This window comes from Nothobranchius furzeri, chromosome 5 (assembly GCF_043380555.1).
Source record: "Nothobranchius furzeri strain GRZ-AD chromosome 5, NfurGRZ-RIMD1, whole genome shotgun sequence".
Taxonomy (NCBI): domain Eukaryota; kingdom Metazoa; phylum Chordata; class Actinopteri; order Cyprinodontiformes; family Nothobranchiidae; genus Nothobranchius; species Nothobranchius furzeri.
Genome location: NC_091745.1, coordinates 74077413 through 74096134, shown reverse-complemented (window position 1 = coordinate 74096134; position 18722 = coordinate 74077413). Strand labels below are relative to the sequence as shown.

General features: G+C 46.4%; 1 protein-coding gene across 4 annotated transcripts; it reads right to left on the bottom strand.

Moving 5' to 3' along the window:
* Window positions 1-1310: 1310 nt before the first annotated feature.
* Window positions 1311-16852, bottom strand: atn1 (atrophin 1). Of its 4 annotated transcripts, none has more exons than XM_015950232.3 (10): window positions 16566-16852; window positions 14954-15082; window positions 13761-13862; window positions 13333-13452; window positions 10379-13167; window positions 8855-9071; window positions 7206-8712; window positions 4721-4888; window positions 4431-4611; window positions 1311-2051 (listed from the first exon to the last, which is right to left on the bottom strand). In XM_015950232.3, the coding sequence occupies exons 2-10, from the start codon at window positions 14978-14980 to the stop codon at window positions 2018-2020; spliced, it is 5145 nt and encodes a 1714-aa protein (XP_015805718.3). In that variant the 5' UTR covers window positions 14981-15082; window positions 16566-16852; the 3' UTR covers window positions 1311-2017. The 4 variants fall into 4 exon arrangements, with proteins under 4 accessions (XP_015805718.3, XP_015805720.3, XP_015805719.3 ...); XM_015950234.3 differs by having other exon boundaries at window positions 4745-4888; XM_015950233.3 differs by having other exon boundaries at window positions 7206-8709.
* Between the last annotated feature and the right edge of the window lie 1870 nt (window positions 16853-18722).

The following is an 18722-nucleotide window of genomic DNA, read 5'->3' as shown; positions in this document are numbered from 1 at the left end:
TGCAAGAAATGCTAATTTTTCTAGATTTATTTTATTTTTAATATGCAAAAGCAAAATGTTAAATTTTTTTGTAAATTTTTTATTTCAAAACTCTGACATTAGTAAACGTTTTGCTGTAAAACGTTTGTATCTGGTTTCAAGATATGGCCACATGAATAAGAAATCCTGTAAAATGAAAGGGACGGCTGACAGTTTAAGTTATTTCACCTCCAAAATATGAATTTATGTATTTTTTCCATTTTTGCGTTCAAACTTATTTCTGTCTCTGACACACCCTGGAACAGGAACTGGTGATGTGCTACCCTAGATATGGTGTCACCTGAGGGGGTGAAAATTAGATCTGTCCTGCTGGAAGATTCTTTACATTATGTTGACACACTTATTCAAGGTGACTTTTAATGACACGATAAAAGTCATAAAGTGAGTCCTGTACAGCAGCAACAAGGCCGGTTTCTGCATTTATACATTTAAAAAATCCGTGTTTTTGGTTTTGGGACATTAAAACCTGTAATAGAGTGATGAGCAAACCAACTGTGAGTCTTTTTCCAAACTGCATCTGTTTGAGGGAAATTCCTCCAGCTGAAGAACCCTGAGACTTCAGCAGCATCTGTAAATCGCAACCTCGCAGCTCATCCCTCCTTTCTTCCTTACATTTTCCTCTTTTCTTCTGGTTTTTACAGTGCAGTGAGGAATGTTTGCTCTATGGGGTGGCTGGTGTTCACTAGAGCGACTCACCTCCCGTGTCTCACACTCATCCCATGTGTCTCCTATTAGCTACACTCACTATGGAGGAGCAGGGGGAGGCTGGAAAGATGAGAGAGGGGGAGGGGGAGGAGGGGGAGGAATTCGATATGCTTTGTGTGAGAGAGTGACTTGTATAAAACAAAGAAAGGGAAAATACTGTGAATGTATGGAAAGTGCACACACAAACACACACACATTCATGCACGCACACACAAACACACACACATTCATGCACGCACACACACATTCATGCACGCACATACACAATCATGCATGCACAAACACAGACACACACACATTCATGCATGCACAAACACACACACACACACACATTCATGCATGCACAAACATATTCACACACACAAACACACACATTCATAAACACACACATGCACAGTCACACACACATACGTTCACAGACAAATTCACACACACGTACACATTTACTCACGCACAAATTCACACACACAAATATGCATGCATGCACACACACACACACACACACACACACACACACACACACACACACACACACACACACACACACAGGAGAAAAACTACCAAAAAAAGAGATTATAATTTATTTCCAGATTATTTTGCCTTCATTTGCATCTTGTTTCACGATTGAAAATAAAAAATAAAAACCGACTGCCATAACCATGAAAATGTAAAAAAATAATACAAATAATATGTGTTGTATATATAATTATATCATTATCAACAAACAGACAACATTAATCATGATAATACGATATTATCAACAGAACACTAAAATGCTGGTTTCATGCATATAGAGCGCCCCCCTCTGATACAAAAGGGGGGGGGGGGGGGGGATTACTAAAAATAGAACCAAAAGTTCCACCAGTTCAGAATAAGCACCTATAGCTACATGCAACGACATGAAAGGGACTCATGTACACATTTCCTTCTGGCATTGAGTATTTTACACAAACCGTACGCCACTATTGTCGCCCCGTTCAATATTCTGTACAGAACACGATATAAAATAAGACCGGAGAATGTAAAGCAGGAAATGGCAGGAGTCTGGTGCAGTTAGCAGGAACTGCGTGCAACACGTTCCCTCCTTTTTCCTCTTTTGTTATTCCAGTAACATCTCCCGGTCTCCTTCGGTAAAATCCCCATCCATTAGTCCAGTTTTTCTTGATAAGTCTTTGTTCCTTCTTTATTCTTCAGTGCTTTTCTTTATTTGTTCTATTTTTGCAGATTTTCTCCCTCCGTTTGTCTCTGTGCTGCTCTCTGTCACGCCCCTCCCTCACAGGGTCTTGTCACCTTCCTTCTTCAAGTGACTGAAAGATGAAGAGAAGAAATTGTGTCAGCGAGGAAACAAAATATCAGCTGTTCCAGACAAGCATGTGAAGGTTAAACTTATTGCTGTAAAGTCAGGCTTGTTTATTTACTACAGAATAAAATAAAAATCTCTGTGGTGGTTCATAAATGTTCCAAGTTTTCTGCACATCTTGATAAAAATTCACAATCTAACAAACAAAAAAGGGATTAAAATGAAAAGGAAAAGATCAGATACATTTCATTTCAATGCAATTCAATTCAAAAATACTGTATTAATCCCAGAGGGAAATTGATTGCTGTAGTAGCTCAGAATAATAATAATAATCAAGTCATCAAAGAGTTGTTGTATATTACAATGGCTGTTGGCAGGAAGGATCTCCAGTAGCGGTCAGTGTTGCAGCGAAACTGAAGAAGCCTCTGACTGAAGACACTCTTCCGTTGTCGGACAGTCTTATGAAGAGAATGCTCAGGGTTGTCCATCATTTTCTTGATTCTCTGGAGAATCAAACTCTGGCTGAGTCCTTGAAAGGGCTTGGAGTTCCTCCATCTTGTTGGCCAGTGATGTCACACTGCCCATTATGATCGATGGATGAGATGGTTTGAATTTCCTCTTTCTCTGTCTCCGTTTTGCTCCCGCTCTGCACCCACGCTTCTTGCGTTTTAGCTCATTTGGGATTTGTGGCTTCAGTTGAGGTATTATTTCAGCCTTTCCAATGTTAAGCGGCTGCTCCCGATTGTAAACCAGCTTGTTGCCATGGTTACGCATCATAACAAATGCTACAAAAGTGAAAAAAGCTAAAAAATAGCAGTAAAAATCCTCCAAGCTTCACAGCACCAGAAACAGAAAAGCAAAATGTCCAAAAAATAGTTTTTCTTGAGGAACTAGAAGAAAAAATGCCCAAGAAAAGGCAAAACTTACATAAAGTCAACAGAGCTACTCCAACATGCAGCCACCCAGGGAAGCGCAGTTCCGAAAAGAAATTTATCAATATTGTAGAAATGTGTAAAATTAATGTTAAAAAACAAGTTCACATGTTTTTAACACATTTCCAGTTGTCTCTAGTATAGACGAGTCCATCTCTGTGAGAAAAAAGCTCTGGCACTTCTGCTTCAGGAACTAGAAGTGAGCATGAGAGGTGAGCTGAACACGACAGGATTTGGAGTCTTATTTCCTGATATTTGGTCATCTCACCTCTGATTGGCTAACAGCAATGCTACTCTATTTGCTTTGCAACGTTGATGTTTAATCTCCACAAATAACACAAACCCGACACAACTGCCACGTTATCGAGGTTCTAATGCTAACGATTAGCTTCCATTAGCTTAGACGGGCTCTGCTCTCTCCTGGAGGCTAAACCAACACAGTTTTCCCCGTTGCGAGCCAAGATGGGCGAGTCCATGAATGCTAATTTGACAATGTGATGTATCTGACTGGCTTTTCTAATCTGAGCATTTCCCCACCTAAATTCTATTAGCAGCTAATGCAGGAAATAGGGGTAGACAAAGCCTGCATGTTAACTCAGTCACTGCCATTGACGACTAAAGTCGTCATTTGCTTTTTTTTTTAACTGTGTGGGCGTAGGAACGAGCCTCCGCACTCTGAGAACAAACGTCTCAGCTCTAAAGCCGATCTTCATCCGCATACGTCACACGTCACGTGATCAGGAAGCAGAAAATCCATGAGTTAGGAGATCCTTTTGGGCCGCTGCTGTAAAAAAAAGTGAGGCGTTAACCGGAAAAGCTTCTGCCGATCACAATTCAACAACAGACTATGAAAGAACGGATAACGCTCGAAATGCGCGGATTTTCCCTGATGTAAGAGGTGAGTCTCCGCTTTGTTTTGGTTTTTTTGGCGTCGACATCATCCTAGCGTGCATCGTTCTGTGACTCTTGAAAAAACTGTAAAAATGGTGAGAAACGCTGGCAGCGAAGGACTTTACCGATCAGGAAACGGCTGGCAGCGAATGAGTTAAACTCTGAGTGACTGACCATATTTAAAAATTACAAGTAAAAAATTTTTTCTCAGAGAACTTGGTCTTTAAGTTTGCACCACAGACATTTTCCCTGGTAAAGGTTTGCTCTCTTTAAAGCTGGGGTACATAGTTTGAAGGGAAACTTTGCTGTTGTGGCTTGCTTTTAGCACCCCCTAGTGCCCCAGAGCTTATTCGGCAATAAGAATAAGGTGTGTCTGAGCAGGAACATATCAGAAACAAGCTGTTAGTGATACAAGGCTATTTGTGTGAGTGGATTTCAGTGCCGTCCAGAAGGAGGGGTGCAGAAGCAGGAGCAATAGCTGCTCAAATTTCAAAATCTCCTCCTGCTCTTGACGACGTCACGCTACGGACCACAGCTTTAACGCATTATCTTAGCTTCTCTACCTGTAGTACTCGTCCTGGGTGAGGGAGTGGTGGTGATGGTGGTGGATCCACTGCTGTTCCAGGGCCAGTCTCTGGATCTGCAGCTCTGCGCTCTGGGCCTGCTGCATGGCCTGGAGCTGGTGGGCCGCTGACATGGGACCAGTGAGGGAGGACGGCTGGGGCAAGTCACGGAAAGGAGCACCTGGTTTCACAAAAAAAAGAGGGGACACCAGATTCAGTCTTCCCTGTCGAGGGCTGAAACGTGTCTTCATAAAGTTTTCAGCTTATAGAGAAGAAAACTGAACGAGTACATGGACGAGGAGCCTTCTCCTCACCGAACAGCTGCTGGCGGAGCACCTCGCTGTCAGTGAGGGGGTGAGCCAGGATGGGAGTGCCGAGTGTGGCTCCTGGGTAAGGGAGGCGTGCCAGAGGAGACCCCGACGCCAACGGGTCCATCAGGGGGTGAACCCCGCCCGCCGCTGGATGCCAGTGATGTAATAGGAAATACAGGAAATATTTAAAATGAGTCAAAGCATCTTGCTCACAACATTAAAGCCACTCAAGCTGCATTGCGCTAATACAGGAAAAATGCATTTAATGTTATAGTGATAAAATTACAACATTAGTTTTTTTGCTAATACGATCATTTTTCTTAATATGAGACGTCTTAGCTTTAGTTTTAAACAAAACACGTTGAAAAAAGCCAGAAAACACAAAAGTTCCATTGATTTTGTAAAGCTATGCACACCTTAACATGAAATTCAAAATATTACAAATCTGAATTCTTATTAAGAATAATTTTATATAACGGCTAACATCTTAAGATGGCCAATCACAGTGCATATTATTTTAAGTTTTTGTATGTTTAAAATTATTATTCCATTTTAAAATGGATGACTGCCCAGTTCACTGACATCCATAGTGGTCCAATCACAACACTCTGTTGCAGTGAGTATGTTTGTTATCCAATAGCATGCGGAGACAGTTTGAAAGACAACTGTAGATCCCGCCCTACGGCTGCGAGCCATCAATGGACCATGGTCAGACTATATATTTACCTATATAGGATGGCTTGCCACGCTACTGATTGGTTGTAACACCGTAGGAAATGACATCAGCGAGAATTAGCCAAAGAACTGGCATTTCTAAATATGGAAACATTGCTGGTGGAGCAAAATAGAAAGAAAAGAAAATGAGAAGCATTAATGCTGTTTTTAAATCAGTTTTCTAAACTTCTAATGTCGAAAAATGTGGCAGAAATCCTCAGCAGTGTCATCATTTATGCTGCTTTGTGGTCTTCTACAGAGCTCCTGGTCAATGAAAGCCTCTTTTTCACACAGCCACTTTCCCGGTGCCCCAAATGTTTTAAATTAAGTAATTTGACAAAATAAAAACTTTAAAATTATTGATGGATGCATTTTGGCGCTGCCAAAATGGTCGTGATATGCTGTCATCTTAGCAAAGTTGTGAAAAAGCCGATTTTGTGGGGAGACAGCTGAGAGGACCGAGCCAGCGTATTTTTCCTGTTACCCCAACCCACCTGAAATTTCCTTATTAACTTATATCGTGAAAAAGTGGCTTTTAAAGCAGATTTAAAGAGTTTTTAATGCTTTAAGCAATTGCTTTCAACGTGGTTTCAGTGATTCTTGAGGTAAACTTTACTCGGAGGAGCTCTCTACCTGCTGTTTACAATGGCTGTAGCTAATATAAAGGCTAGCCTTTTCAGTTAGCCGGTTGTCAATAAAAAGCAGAACATTTTTTTTTGTTGCCATCATGGCTTTGTTTTTACTTGACATGTAAGTAATAATATTTTTGTCCCAACAGTGTGGATCTTTTTACTTTGTTGTTTATTTTAGTATTAGTAGGCACATGTTAGCGTTAGCTCATTAGTGCTAGCTACAGCAGGCTGCTAGCCTGGCCAGCCAGGCCAATGCTACCTCATGGGAAGCAAAGGGCCTGGTAACGCTTCTATTCAAATAGCCCCACCCCCTGAGAATTCTAACCGAGCCAATCAGCGCTGAGCAGCATCCGTCACACACCGCGACGCTCAGTTTCTTACAAACAAAGAAGATGGCGTCTGAAGCGGTGTTTGCTGTGGCTCTTTCCTCTGTTCTAAATGACATGGACACATCTTTAAAACCACAAGAAGGAGTGCTAAAAGCCTTTCTTCTAAAGAAAGACGTTTGCGCCGACGCCATCTTTGACTGCAGCTAAAAAACTACAGCGCCGCCCTATACAGTCGTCATTTCCGCCTGTTTACTGATTGGTGATTTTTGAGCTTGCTAGTCCCACCCCTCATTGTGCTCTCTGCCTCTAAGACCTCTAGACTCCTCTGTGTAGGTTAGACAGAGGGCCACAGCAGTTGTAGTTCTACTTTCAACCAGTAGGAGGGAGAATTGGGACAACTTATTTTGTGTTGCAGTGAAACTCACTCCTATGGGGGCAAATGGCCTGTGGGCCATAACTGAAACACTCCTGGTTCATATGTATTGAACCAAGGTAACTGTTCAGCATAACTTTTGCTAAACACAAAAAAAAGCTACATAAACTAAAAACATCTTCTTTCTGGAGATTATTTTTTTACATCAATTTGGAGAAATCCTAATATTGAGGTGTTGTTTTGTGTAACTAAAGCTATACTTCAACTCCGAAATTCCGTTCTAAAGCATTTTGATCTTTATAATATCAAGTTTTTTTTTCCATTTTAGGTTTGTAGTAAATAAACTTTGTAAAACTTATTTCTGACTATAGCAGGATTCTGTGTGAGCTGATGATGTCATTAGTAGCAGTGGGTACCTGTGTCTTGCTGGTGCAGGTGAAGATGGGAGTGGATGTGTGAATGCTGGTGATGGTGAGGAGTCACATTCAGCATCTGAAGACGTCCTAGGTTCTCTCCTCCTCCTCCTCCACTCCCTCCCCCTGTTCCGCCTCCACTCCCTCCTCCTCCGCCTCCCCCACTTCCTACCCTTTCTCGCTCCCTCTCTCTTTCTCTCTCTCTGTCGCCAAAAGCCGGCAAAGCTGCTCGATCCCGCTCCCGCTCCCTCTCCCTGTCCCGTTCTCTTTCTCCACTCCTGTCGCGCTCAAAGGGCGCAGGGGAGCGGGTGGGAGTCGGGTAGGTCTCGGACGGAGCAGTTGGGGCAGGAGGTGGTGGCAAATGAGAGGACAGAGAGCTTGGAAAAGAAGAATGGGGGACAGGGTGATGAATCGAGGCGGCGTTGGAAGTTGGCGGAGCAGGCTGAGGAGGCGCTGGCGGCGGTGCAGAAGGGGCTGCTGGGGCTGAGGGGGCAGCCAGTGGAGCAGATGAAGGGTGAGAGGGGAGAGAAGCTGGGAGGAGAGATGAAGGTGGATTGGACAAGGACTGGGAAGCGGGAGGATTAGGAGGTCGAGATATTGGTGCAAGAGCTGGGTTTTGAAGATGTGGGGGTCCAGGTAGTGCTGGAGGAGTGCCATAGAGTGACACCTCATTAACTCCTGCAGCACCTCCTTCGAGAAGCAAGGAGTGAGCATGTGCATGGGAGTTAGCATGGGCGTGTGAATGCGAGTGAGCAAGAGCAATGGCTGCAGGATCAGGTATGGAACCTGGTGGGTAAACTCGCTCATCGCTCTTAAACTCAAACCCAGGCTTTATCCTCTCTCGATGAGCAGCCATTGCATGAGGGAAGCCCACCCCCCCTAGACCTGCTCCCCCAATCCCTCCTGGTACCGGGCCTCCTGCCATCCCAGGGTGCCCAGGAACACCCGGACCACCTTCCAGGCTCCCACCATACAAAAAGCCCAGGATGGCTGCTGCAGTTGCTGCATCAGTGGGGAGGTGAGGGTGGCTTAAAGCGTGATTCTGAAACTGAGGAAGGAAGAAAGAGGGGTGGACGTGGGGGTGGCCATGGTGAACTTGGGCGTGGTGTGCCTGAGCACGACTTGCAGCTCCAAGTGGAGACATTGCATGAGGACGAGCATATTCACTCAGAGTTCTCAGTGCTGGTGTGTCAGGACCCAAATAAGGACCTCCCAAACCTATTCCCAGGGCCCCTTGGGGGCCACCGACCACCGCTGGTGCCCCACCCATGGACGGTAAGAGGAGGGAGTGGGGAATGGTGTGGGAGAGACTTGGGTGGAGATGGTGTGCTGGAGGAAGGTGAGCGTGGGGATGTGAGGGGTGATGCTGGGGATGAGAGGGAGGGTGAGGGACCGGGTTGCCAGAGGAACAAACAGAAGATGAAGGGTCAAGAATGATGGAGGATGAGGGGGGGAAGAAGAGCGAGGAGCCCTGGCGACCCCCTCCGGCAGCGCTGACATCTTTCTGCTGCTAAAAAGAAAACAAGAGAAGACAGTAAATCATGTTTTCCTGACCTACATTACTCTCCTCCCATTAAACAAATCAATTTAATCTACATCAAAATCCATTAAAGCCGACACCGCTCATAATTGTCATGGTGGACTGTGCACACCTGTAGATGTCGATCCAGTTCCCTCTCACGCTCCCGTTCTCTTTCCCTTTCCCTTTCTTTCTCTCTCAGGTCTCTTGCTCTCTGCTCGACTTCCCTGCGAGCTCTTTCAATCATCTCATTTCTCTTCTTCCACAGCTTGGAGCCATCCAACGGAACAAAGAGGACATCGCTGCGAGCACAGGAGTTCCCGCTGCCACGGTCAAGGACCTTGTGAAACCTGAAATGCATCAGAAACACGCTGATAAAACAGTGAATGGGACTTTTAGACTAGAGGTGTTTTGGTAAGAATCTGGCGATACGATATTTATCACAATGGGGGCGACGGTGGCACAGGAGTTAAGTGCTCGCCCCCGTAATCGGAAGGTTGCAGGTTCGAACCCTGCTCGGCCTGTCGCTGTTGTTGTGTCCTTGGACACTTAAACCACGTTGCCTGGTGGTGGTGGTCGGAGGGACCGGTGGCGCCAGCGCTCGGCAGCCTCGCCTCTGTAAGTGCGCCCCAGGGCAGCTGTGGCTACATCGTAGCTCATCCCCACCAGTGTGTGAATGTGTGTGTGAATGGGTGAATGACTGATTGTGTTGTAAAGCACCTTGGGGGGTTCCAGGACTCTAGAAGGCGCTATATCAAACACAGGCCATTTACCATTTACAATGAAGGTAGGACGTTACGATATATCGCGATACTTAAAGCGAGACAATATTTGCATTTTCTAAGACAAATCTGGATGGAAATCTCAGGCCAGATGCTTACATCCAGTGTTATCGCGAGATCTTGTTCTGTCAGAATGAAGGCAGTAAAAACTACTGCCACCTAGCAGTCGGAGTTTGAATTGCACCACTTAAAAGACAGTATATGTTTGCATGCAAATTTTCAATAAAAATCAATAAACTACTTTTAACCCTCCCACTGTCCTACTGGGTGTGACCCCGTGAGGAAAGTTGACCGTTGAGCAGGATTGATGGTTTATCCCTTGAGGTCCACGTGGCAGGGCTGAGGAGTGAGCACCACCTCACCCCTGCCACGTGGACCTCAAGGGATAAACCATCAATCCTGCTCAATGGTCAACTTTCCTCACGGGGTCACCCATAAAGACAGTGGGAGGGTTAAATACTGAGTCTGTATTTATGGGATGATGGTGGCAAAGGAGTTAAGGGCCCATCTCGTAACCAGGAAGTTGTGGGATCGAGTCCGTTACGTCTGCTGTTGTGTCATTGGGCAAGACACTTAATCCGCCTTGCCTGCTAGTGGCGGTCGGAGGGACTGGTGGCGCCATTGTTCGGCAGCCTTGCTTACGTCAGTGCGCCCCAGACCAGCCGTGGCTACATTGTAGCTCATCATCACCAGCGTGTGAATGTGTGCGTGCTTAGGTGAGAGGCTGATTATGCTGTGAAGCGCCTTGGGGGGTTGTAGAACCCTAGTGTGTGCTATACAAATACAGGTAATATACCATAACACAAAATATTGCAATATTTCAATGTATCGATATTTTCGTTCATCTCTAACTAACCATCCTGATTTGACTTTACCTCGCTGATTGGCTGGCATGAATCGGAATGTCAACATGTTTCGGTTCAGGTGAAGGACTTCTCAACACCGGCGGCGGGCTGTCACCCTCTTCCCTTTCCTCCGGTGGTTCTTCTTTGATGACAGGTGTGGGAGGCAGGCCTGATTCAGAGTGTCCCTCTCCACTGGGGAGCGAGGAACTTGAGGCAGGTGTTGAGATGCTGCTGTTATTGGAGCTACTAAGAGGCGGAGGAACCTTTGGGACGTTCTGGGGTGAGAGCGACTGCGAGTTGGTGTTACTGCTACCGGCCGTGCTACTGTTGCTACCACTGTTCACCACGGAGCTGCCATTGTTCCCATTAGAGTGATAGGCTCCACTGAACTGAGGGTGGTTGTTCAAAGTGCCGTGAAAAGACGAAGGGCGACATCCAGGTGAGCAGCTGGACGGCACACCTGTGGCAGGAACTTGTACACTAGGTGCAGCGGAGGTGCCAGGGGGGAAGGATGAGAAGGGTCCCATCGGATTAGTGGATGGGCTGGGTAATGGAGACAGGGGTGTTGGAGGAGTCTGGGCAGATGACTGATAGTGTGGGGGACGGACACCGTGTCCCATACCTGAGGGGGATGGTTGGGCATGGGAGGTTTGAGATGGGGGTAGAGGTGGCTGCGGAGATGGATGGGGAAATTGTGCATGGTGACCTGAAGACGAAGAGGGAGAGAGGGCAGGAGGCTGATTTGGGCCTCCACGGCTTTGGTACAGAGCAGTGTCTCGCAGGTTGCCATCCCTTTCTCTTTCTTTGAGCCCGGACTGGTAGTGAGAGGGAGGGGGGTGAGGGTGTTGGGGTCCTCCAGGCCCTGAATACTCTCGACCCAGGTTTGGAGTCACCCCAGGAGAGCTCAAGTACTCTCTGTTTGTGCCAGTGGGAGGAGGTACCCCAGTAGGAAAGTCTTTAGCTCCAGCTGGAGGATATTCTCTGTGAAAGTGGTCTGCTCCAGAGGAGGACGTTTGTGTCTGGTCCATGGGCGGAGGGAAGTCTCTGTTTGATGAGTTTGCGGGGTGTGAGTGAGGATGTGAGGGAAGTGACGAATGAGAAAGGTGATTAGGATTGCTTTGGGGTGATGCAGGTGGGTCACGGTTGAGGCTGGGGGTGACTGGTAACCCGCTGGCTGAACTTGGGAGATTTCCTTGTGGTATTGAGTTGTTGTTGGGGTTGCTGTTGCTCAAAGTGTCTCTTGTCTGGCCCCCAAACTCCCCCCATCTGCTGCCATCTTTGTCTCTGGGATGCCCCCCTGCAGTTCCACTGGGGCCAAAATCTCTACTCTGGTTTTGATTTGGCAAATTAAATTCCCTTCCTCCCTCACGATCCCTTTCCCGCTCCCTGTCCCTAAAAGCTGGACCAAAGTCTCTTCTCTCTGGACCTAAGCCGGGTCCATCTCTCCCAGAACCTTGGTAATCTCGGTTCTGCCCCGCTGTCAAACCGCCGTACTCCCTACCTGGAACGCTGTTGGGCCCACCCATCGCTCCACAGCCATTATTGCTGCTGACCCCACCACTACCATTGCTGCTGTTGCCGACAGGAGCAGAAAACTCCCGGCTGATCTCTCTCCCCCCACACTCCCCTCTCACTCCCCTCTCCCTCTCTCCTACAGCCCCCCTCTCTCTATCGCCTCCCCCTCCAGCGTACCTGGGAAGGTACTCCCTGTGGGGGTGAGGGTGAGGATGGGGGAGGTAAGAGGGGTGGGAGGAGGAGTGGCGAGAGGAAGGAGGGTTGTAAACAGAAGGAAGTTGCTGCTGCTGAACAGGGGGCTGGTGCTGTGGGTGGTGGTTGCCAGAGTAACGGGAGTAGCCCCAACTACCCTGGCAACCAGTTGCTGTGCCACCCTGCCAACTGGTGGAGCTGTAGTGGTGGGGGTGGCTGGGAGGTGGGTTCTGGGGCTGAGGCTGGGGTTGAGGACCAGGTTGTGGCAGCAGAGAAGGAGGCATTGACTGAGTTTTGTCCAGTAGTTTCTCTGCTTTTTCCATTTTCTCTTTTTCCGTTTTAACCTCAGCAGGCAAGTTTTGTCCTCCAATCTCCAAGGGCTTCAGGGCGGGTGGAGGGGGTAGCGAATGGGGCATATTGGGGCTATTATGTGAATAATCTCCCCCAGAGATGGCTGTCTTGTTGATGCACTGAGCGTTAGCTTTGGAAGTGATCCTGCCGCCACTTAGAGAACCTTCAACACTCGTCGGTGCACCGTACTCAACTTTGCACATCAGTTTGGAGTCCAAAGAGAAATACGACTTCCTTCCACTACTGCTGTCATTTGATGAATCTCCAGCTCCACGGAGAGAGGGAGTCAGACTGGAGGAAGAGATGGGAGTGGAAGGGGGCTTCAAAGACGGACAGTCCTCAGCCGTCTCCACATCTCGCTTTTCTCCGTCTCCACAGGATTCTTCCCCTCTCCCATCTCGCAGCGCTCTCTGATCCTCTCCGGTGACCTTCCCTGCTCCACCCTCTTTACCTTTCTCACGCTCTCCTTGCTTTGGCGATTCAGGACCGTCGGAGTCGGAGTCCAGGCTACCCAAAGGTGAGGCAGAAAGACTTGGAGATGAGGAACGATTGTCCTGGTCTATATCCCGCCCGCTGCTCAGACTACTGCTGCTATTGGCCAGGCTCCCTACCACTGAACTCCTACTGCCCTGGGATTGGCCGTCCTCATTGTCACTTTCGCGGGATTGGCTGGCAACTGAGGTTGGAGGTGGGACGGTGGAAGGAGTTGAGCTTTCAGTCAAATGTGTTGACGTTGGAGGGTTTGGGGTAGAAGCTGACTCCTGCCAAGAAGAGGACAATTCCTGGTTGAGATAAGAAACGATAATACCGACTGTTTCTTACTGGAATGGAAAGAATATATCTGTGGCTGAGACAGTCACCTTTGAGTGACTTCTTTGAATCATAGCATTATAATTGGCTTTTATATAACACAATGTAACACAAACCTGAACTTTCTGCCTTTTTGGAGGAGATACAAGTTCCTCCCCCTCACTCTCGGATGAATCATGCCCTTGTGATCTGCAGCTGAAGCGACTCCCAGCCAGTTCCTCACCAGCTCCTCTTTGCTAAAAACGACAAGAGATTTTTAATTGTGTTACGATGCATCCGAATCATTCAGGAAAGCTACGTCTGATTTTAGAACTAAGCCCTAGCCGCATGCCCTTCCCCTCTCACTCACTTACACAAACACACACACACATACATCCTTTCAGCATTCTACGCTGCACAACACACGCTGCAAGAGTATGTCTGCTGAAATCTCACAGAATTCAAAGCACCGTTGTTGTCTATATTTTTGTTTTTTAGATCATGCATGACTTTTGGACGCTAATATAAAATCAAGACCCGGACAGCAAAGGAGACGAGCTCTGACCGTCTGTCTGTCACTGCGATCAGGACGAGTCGGGCTGGCGTGAGGGCGTCTACCCCTTCGCTCCTCGCTTGCCCCCCTCTGTCGCCCACTGCGCATGGGCATCTGCAGAGTCAAGCGAAAAACACGGCATGTGGTGCAAAGTGTTAAGTTTATTGGAAACAAAGGAAGTCGAAACAAAAAGAAGCCAGAGTCAAATTCTTCATTAAAGAGCAAGTCACCCCCAAATCAACTATTTTTTTCTGATAAACTATATAAATGCGTGTCTAATCGTACTGCGTGTAGTCAATAGTTTTGCACTTTAGTGCATTTTAGTTAAAATTTAAATTTTCTGCCTGAAACTGGCAGTGTTGTGCCGTTGTCAGGTAAAAACTCTTCACTGCATTTGAATTTAAATCTGCCACCGCTATTGGCTAAGAGGTATGATATGATGTAAACCGGTACATTATGATGTCACAATGTCGTGAGTGTGTGTATTTGTTAGTGGCTCCACCCTCTCGGTCTGCCAGGCAACGGCATTTGTTGCATTTTTCAAACATGAAGTGGGAGTGAAGTCCGCTTCTTGTAGGGGTGACTTGCTCTTTAAAGAGCAAGTCACCCCCTACCAGAGTCTAACTCCACTCCCACTTCATGTTTGAAAAATGCAACAAGTGCCGTTGCCTGGCAGACCGAGAAGGCGGAGCTGCTAACAAATACACACACTCACGACATTGTGACATCATAATGTACCGGTTTACATCATAGCATACCTCTTAGCCAATAGCGGTGGCAGATTTAAATTAAAATACAGTGCAGAGTTTTTACCTGACAACGGCACAACACTGACAGTTTTAGGCAGAATATTTAAATTTCAACTAAGATGCACTGAAGTGCCAAATTATTGACGACACGTGTCTGCAGCACCATTAGACACTCGTTTATTTAGTTTATCAGCAAAAAAATGTTTATTTGGGGGTGACTTGCTCTTTAAAGAGACAATAAAGTTATTTTTATTTGAAGGAAAGTCATTCAATTCGAAGTCAAACGCACACATGCAGGGACAACCAATAAAATCCTCTGCTTCTTTGTTAAAATGGCTATTTTGAAGAATAATCTAATATTATAATAATATGAAGAGAAATGAATCGGGCACAAACCCGCACAGCAAAAAAAAAAAAAAAAAAAAGAAAAAAACCAAAGACAGGCCTTGAGCGTACCGATTCTTTGTGCGTCCTTGTTTTCATTATTTCTTCTTCACAACATCCATTTTACAACACAAGCCATTGCAGGAACTGAACTGGATCCAGTTGTTTACCGACTTGGCTGCGATGCAGTGTTACCAAACCCTGCGAAGAAGCACATGCAAAAGAAAGATTTCAGTCGGCACAAAATCCCTCCTGAGAATTCAGCATCACTAAAGGATGCTAGATGCTAACTTGTTTGTTCTGTGCACTGTGAGTGGGGTTCAGGAGCGGGTGACACTTTGCAAACATCCGAGTGCACAACTGCAAAAGTAGCAGCATTTCCTGCACGCTCCATACTGTATTGGTACTGGCGATCCTCTCTGCCCACTGTTTTCACCACTGCAGCTCCAAAACAACATAGACATCACTCACGCAACGCCAAAGCCCAGAAAAGACTCGAGGTTTTCCAAAAAATGCACGTCTTCATCTGGATTTTGGGGTTCAAGCTGGTGCAGAGAACTCCAGCAAACATCTGTGGAAAAATGGCAGCACACAGCCCTCCCTCTCTGCCTCCACCTTCCCTACAACCCACAGCCACTTGTGGTTAACCCACATGACCTGGTTATGGCCTGAAGAATCACATGCCCATTTATTCAGCAAGCCATTAGGGAAATGAACAATGTCAAGATTCTTTCTCTGTGTGGTTGTAGTCGACAATGAACAGTAGGTACTAATAAGGCTTGTCTAATCCATTCATTCATGTGTCACCATGATGAAAAAAACGGCTCATGTATATTGAATGAACGGTAAAGATAGTGCACACTGTAGACGTGCAGGAACACTGTTGGTGGATGTAAAGGAAGCCAAATCATGAAGCTCCACCACTGATGGTTATGCATTAATTAGTGCATGCTGCAGCGGAAGATTCAGACTTATGGGCTCAGTTTTTATGTACACCGTTTAATTCATGACACTGGTGTAGAGCCGCACAATGCATCTCAGTTACAGGTGGCAGCTACTGGCCCTGTCTGGCCAGTAAACACCAGCAGCTCCATCACCACCACCACCACCTCTACGGTCCCACTCTGCACGCTCCACGCAACCATCCACAGCACACGCACCATCAACAAATGGGCCTCCACATGTGATGCAAAGCAGCGGCATGCAGTGGCTCTGCTTGCATCACCAAGCGAGCGGGCACTGCAACGACTCTTTCTTCTTTTCTTCCTGCAAATGTTATTGATGCACGCGCACGCAGATGACCGAAAGCTGCCAGTACGTCCATGTTCCGCAGCACACATCACGGTATGTTATAGATCCGAGTGGATGCCAGCGCAGAGCTGGCCCCGACCAATGCACACGTAAAAAATAAAATGACGGGGAAGAACCCTGAAAGGTGTTTCAGAATGGCGTATCGTGGCATTTGGAACCGCCGGTTGATTTCCTCTTTCCCCCCCTTTTTCAGTGGCTGGAAAGTGGATGCGCGTCGTGCGCTCGCTTTAACGTTAATTTGTCCAATAATAACGCGGGTTGGTGGTTATTTAGCGCACAAAGGAGAGGGGGGAAATGGCAGGAAGCGTACAAACGTGGCTCTAAAACATACACACAGCGGAGGAGTGCAAGAATCCATTTTCCTTTTCCTTACCTACAGCATCCAGCGATGCGTTCTCCCACTTTCCCCTTTCTCTCCCGGGTTTTGTCGCTCTATGTTGCACGCTCACGCGCACACCTCGGAGCCCAGGCGTCTGTCAACAACATGGGCTCGAGCTGGTTCATGCTGCAAAGGGCTCCGGTCATAACAATAACGCAGAAGAAATCTCTCGCAGGGAGAAAACAGGGGTGCCAACTGAGGACTGTACAAATTGATGCGTACACCCTCGCCTCTTCTCCACCCCCTTTTTTTTCTTCCTATTTTGCCTCCCCCTTCTCTCCCCCCCACCCTACCTGCTCCCCCTTGTTCCTTCAAGACGACTTGCACTTTTATTTTCCCCCTACACCACCCCTCTCCTCAAGTCTACAGTAAAAATATTTTGCGTAGGGCTGAGCCAGAGCGAGAGGGACGCACGTCGGGTGAGGGAAAGGGAGAGTGGTGAGGGCGTGATTTGCATGGGGGGGGGGGGGGGGTCCAGAGGGAGGGCCCGTCCCTAGCTCGTCCAGAGTCACCTTTACTGTAAGAACAGCCTCTGATAGACTGAACAACAACCCGCAGAGGACCCGACAGAGCAGGCTACCGTCTGATTCACACAGCTCACTGAACCCATCAAACACATGAGGATGAAGATTTTTTAGGAGAACTTTAGCATCGCCATTGTCTGACTGAACAAAGACGGCTCCAACTCGCTTGGAAACCATTAATTTCTTCTCATTTCTGGAGTCTGTTCAGCAGCTCGCTGCGGTGTGTCCAGTCAAGCGGCTCTGCAGACCTCCTCCTCGCTCCTGCCGTTCACTCCCTCTTCTCTCCGCTCCCCTTCGCGCAGCCCCCTGTCCCGTCTCCTATTGTGTGGTAACCATGACAACCCGTCCGGAGCCTGTGCGCAGTGCGCCTGCGTGCCTCGAACCTTCCTTCATCATCATCATCTTCACCGGCGACAGCACGCAGCAGGGCCTGGCGCAAGAGGCCTCGAAGGCGCGCCCCCTGCTGGCGGGTTTGCAAAAACGCTGCGCTGCTCAGGCCCCTTTTTGTTCACGCGACGTCAAAAGGTGCTTATAACACAAAAACGCATATAATGGACAATCTAGATAAGAAAGTTCGAGCTTTTCACGCTTCTCAGGATTATTAGAAAAGACAGAAAGCTTCCCTGTAGTCTGTATGCGTCGCCTCAAGACTTCCGAATAATTTAAAGTGGTCATGATTAGGCTTCCAGAATTTCTGTCTTTTAAAGCATTTTTTCATTTATTAAAATAATAAAACTCAGAGGAAATTAACAAAAGAAAAATATAACGCTAATTGGTGGATCTTTTAAAAACCTCTAGCAGAAACCGATAAGAAAAAACAGCCCTTAGTTCTCCAGAAATGCAACGTTATTATTTTACAATTATTGTTTATATTTTGGGAGGTTAATTGTCACATTTTTGGCACAAAGTGATATTTTGTTACTTAAATATTATGTTGTACTGAATTTGCATTTTTAATACAGCACATGAACTTTAACATAATCCAATAAAGCCCAACACCAAGTTGGCTCAATCTTTGCTGCTTTAAAAGTTTCAACTCTTCTGGGAAGGCTTTCCACGAGGTTTAGGAGTGTATTATGGGATGGTATTTTCCATTTAGAAACACCACCAATTTACAAAGGTGAATTTAGAAATCAATCATGGACTACAATATAAAACTGAGTACTAAAACACCTGTTATGTTCAGACACAACGCTGATATACGTGAAATTTTAAGTTTTTTCAAAATTAATAATACTATTATTATTATTATTTGATGTTGTAATAATTCACAAGTAAAGATTTAGTGGCCTAATAAGCAAACTTGTAAAAAAAGAAAATAAATTTTCTCTGTCACTTTATGAAATTACATGAAAAGTCATTTTTTAAGCAAAATATAAAGATCTATACTATAAAGCATGTGACTACGGCTCTGCACTACATAGAATCATTTTGAATGAAGATAATTATTTTGCTGTTGTCATCATGAGGATTGAGAAGTTTAAAAATGCATCTTTACCTGCAAGAACTCTGAATTAATCCCAAATCCTCCTCTTAGAGTCCACAAGATATCAAACCTACAAGAGCTGCGGTGTCACGCCTGGTTAGAGTTGTATTACGTTAAATAAAAGCAGAGTTTCGGTTTGAG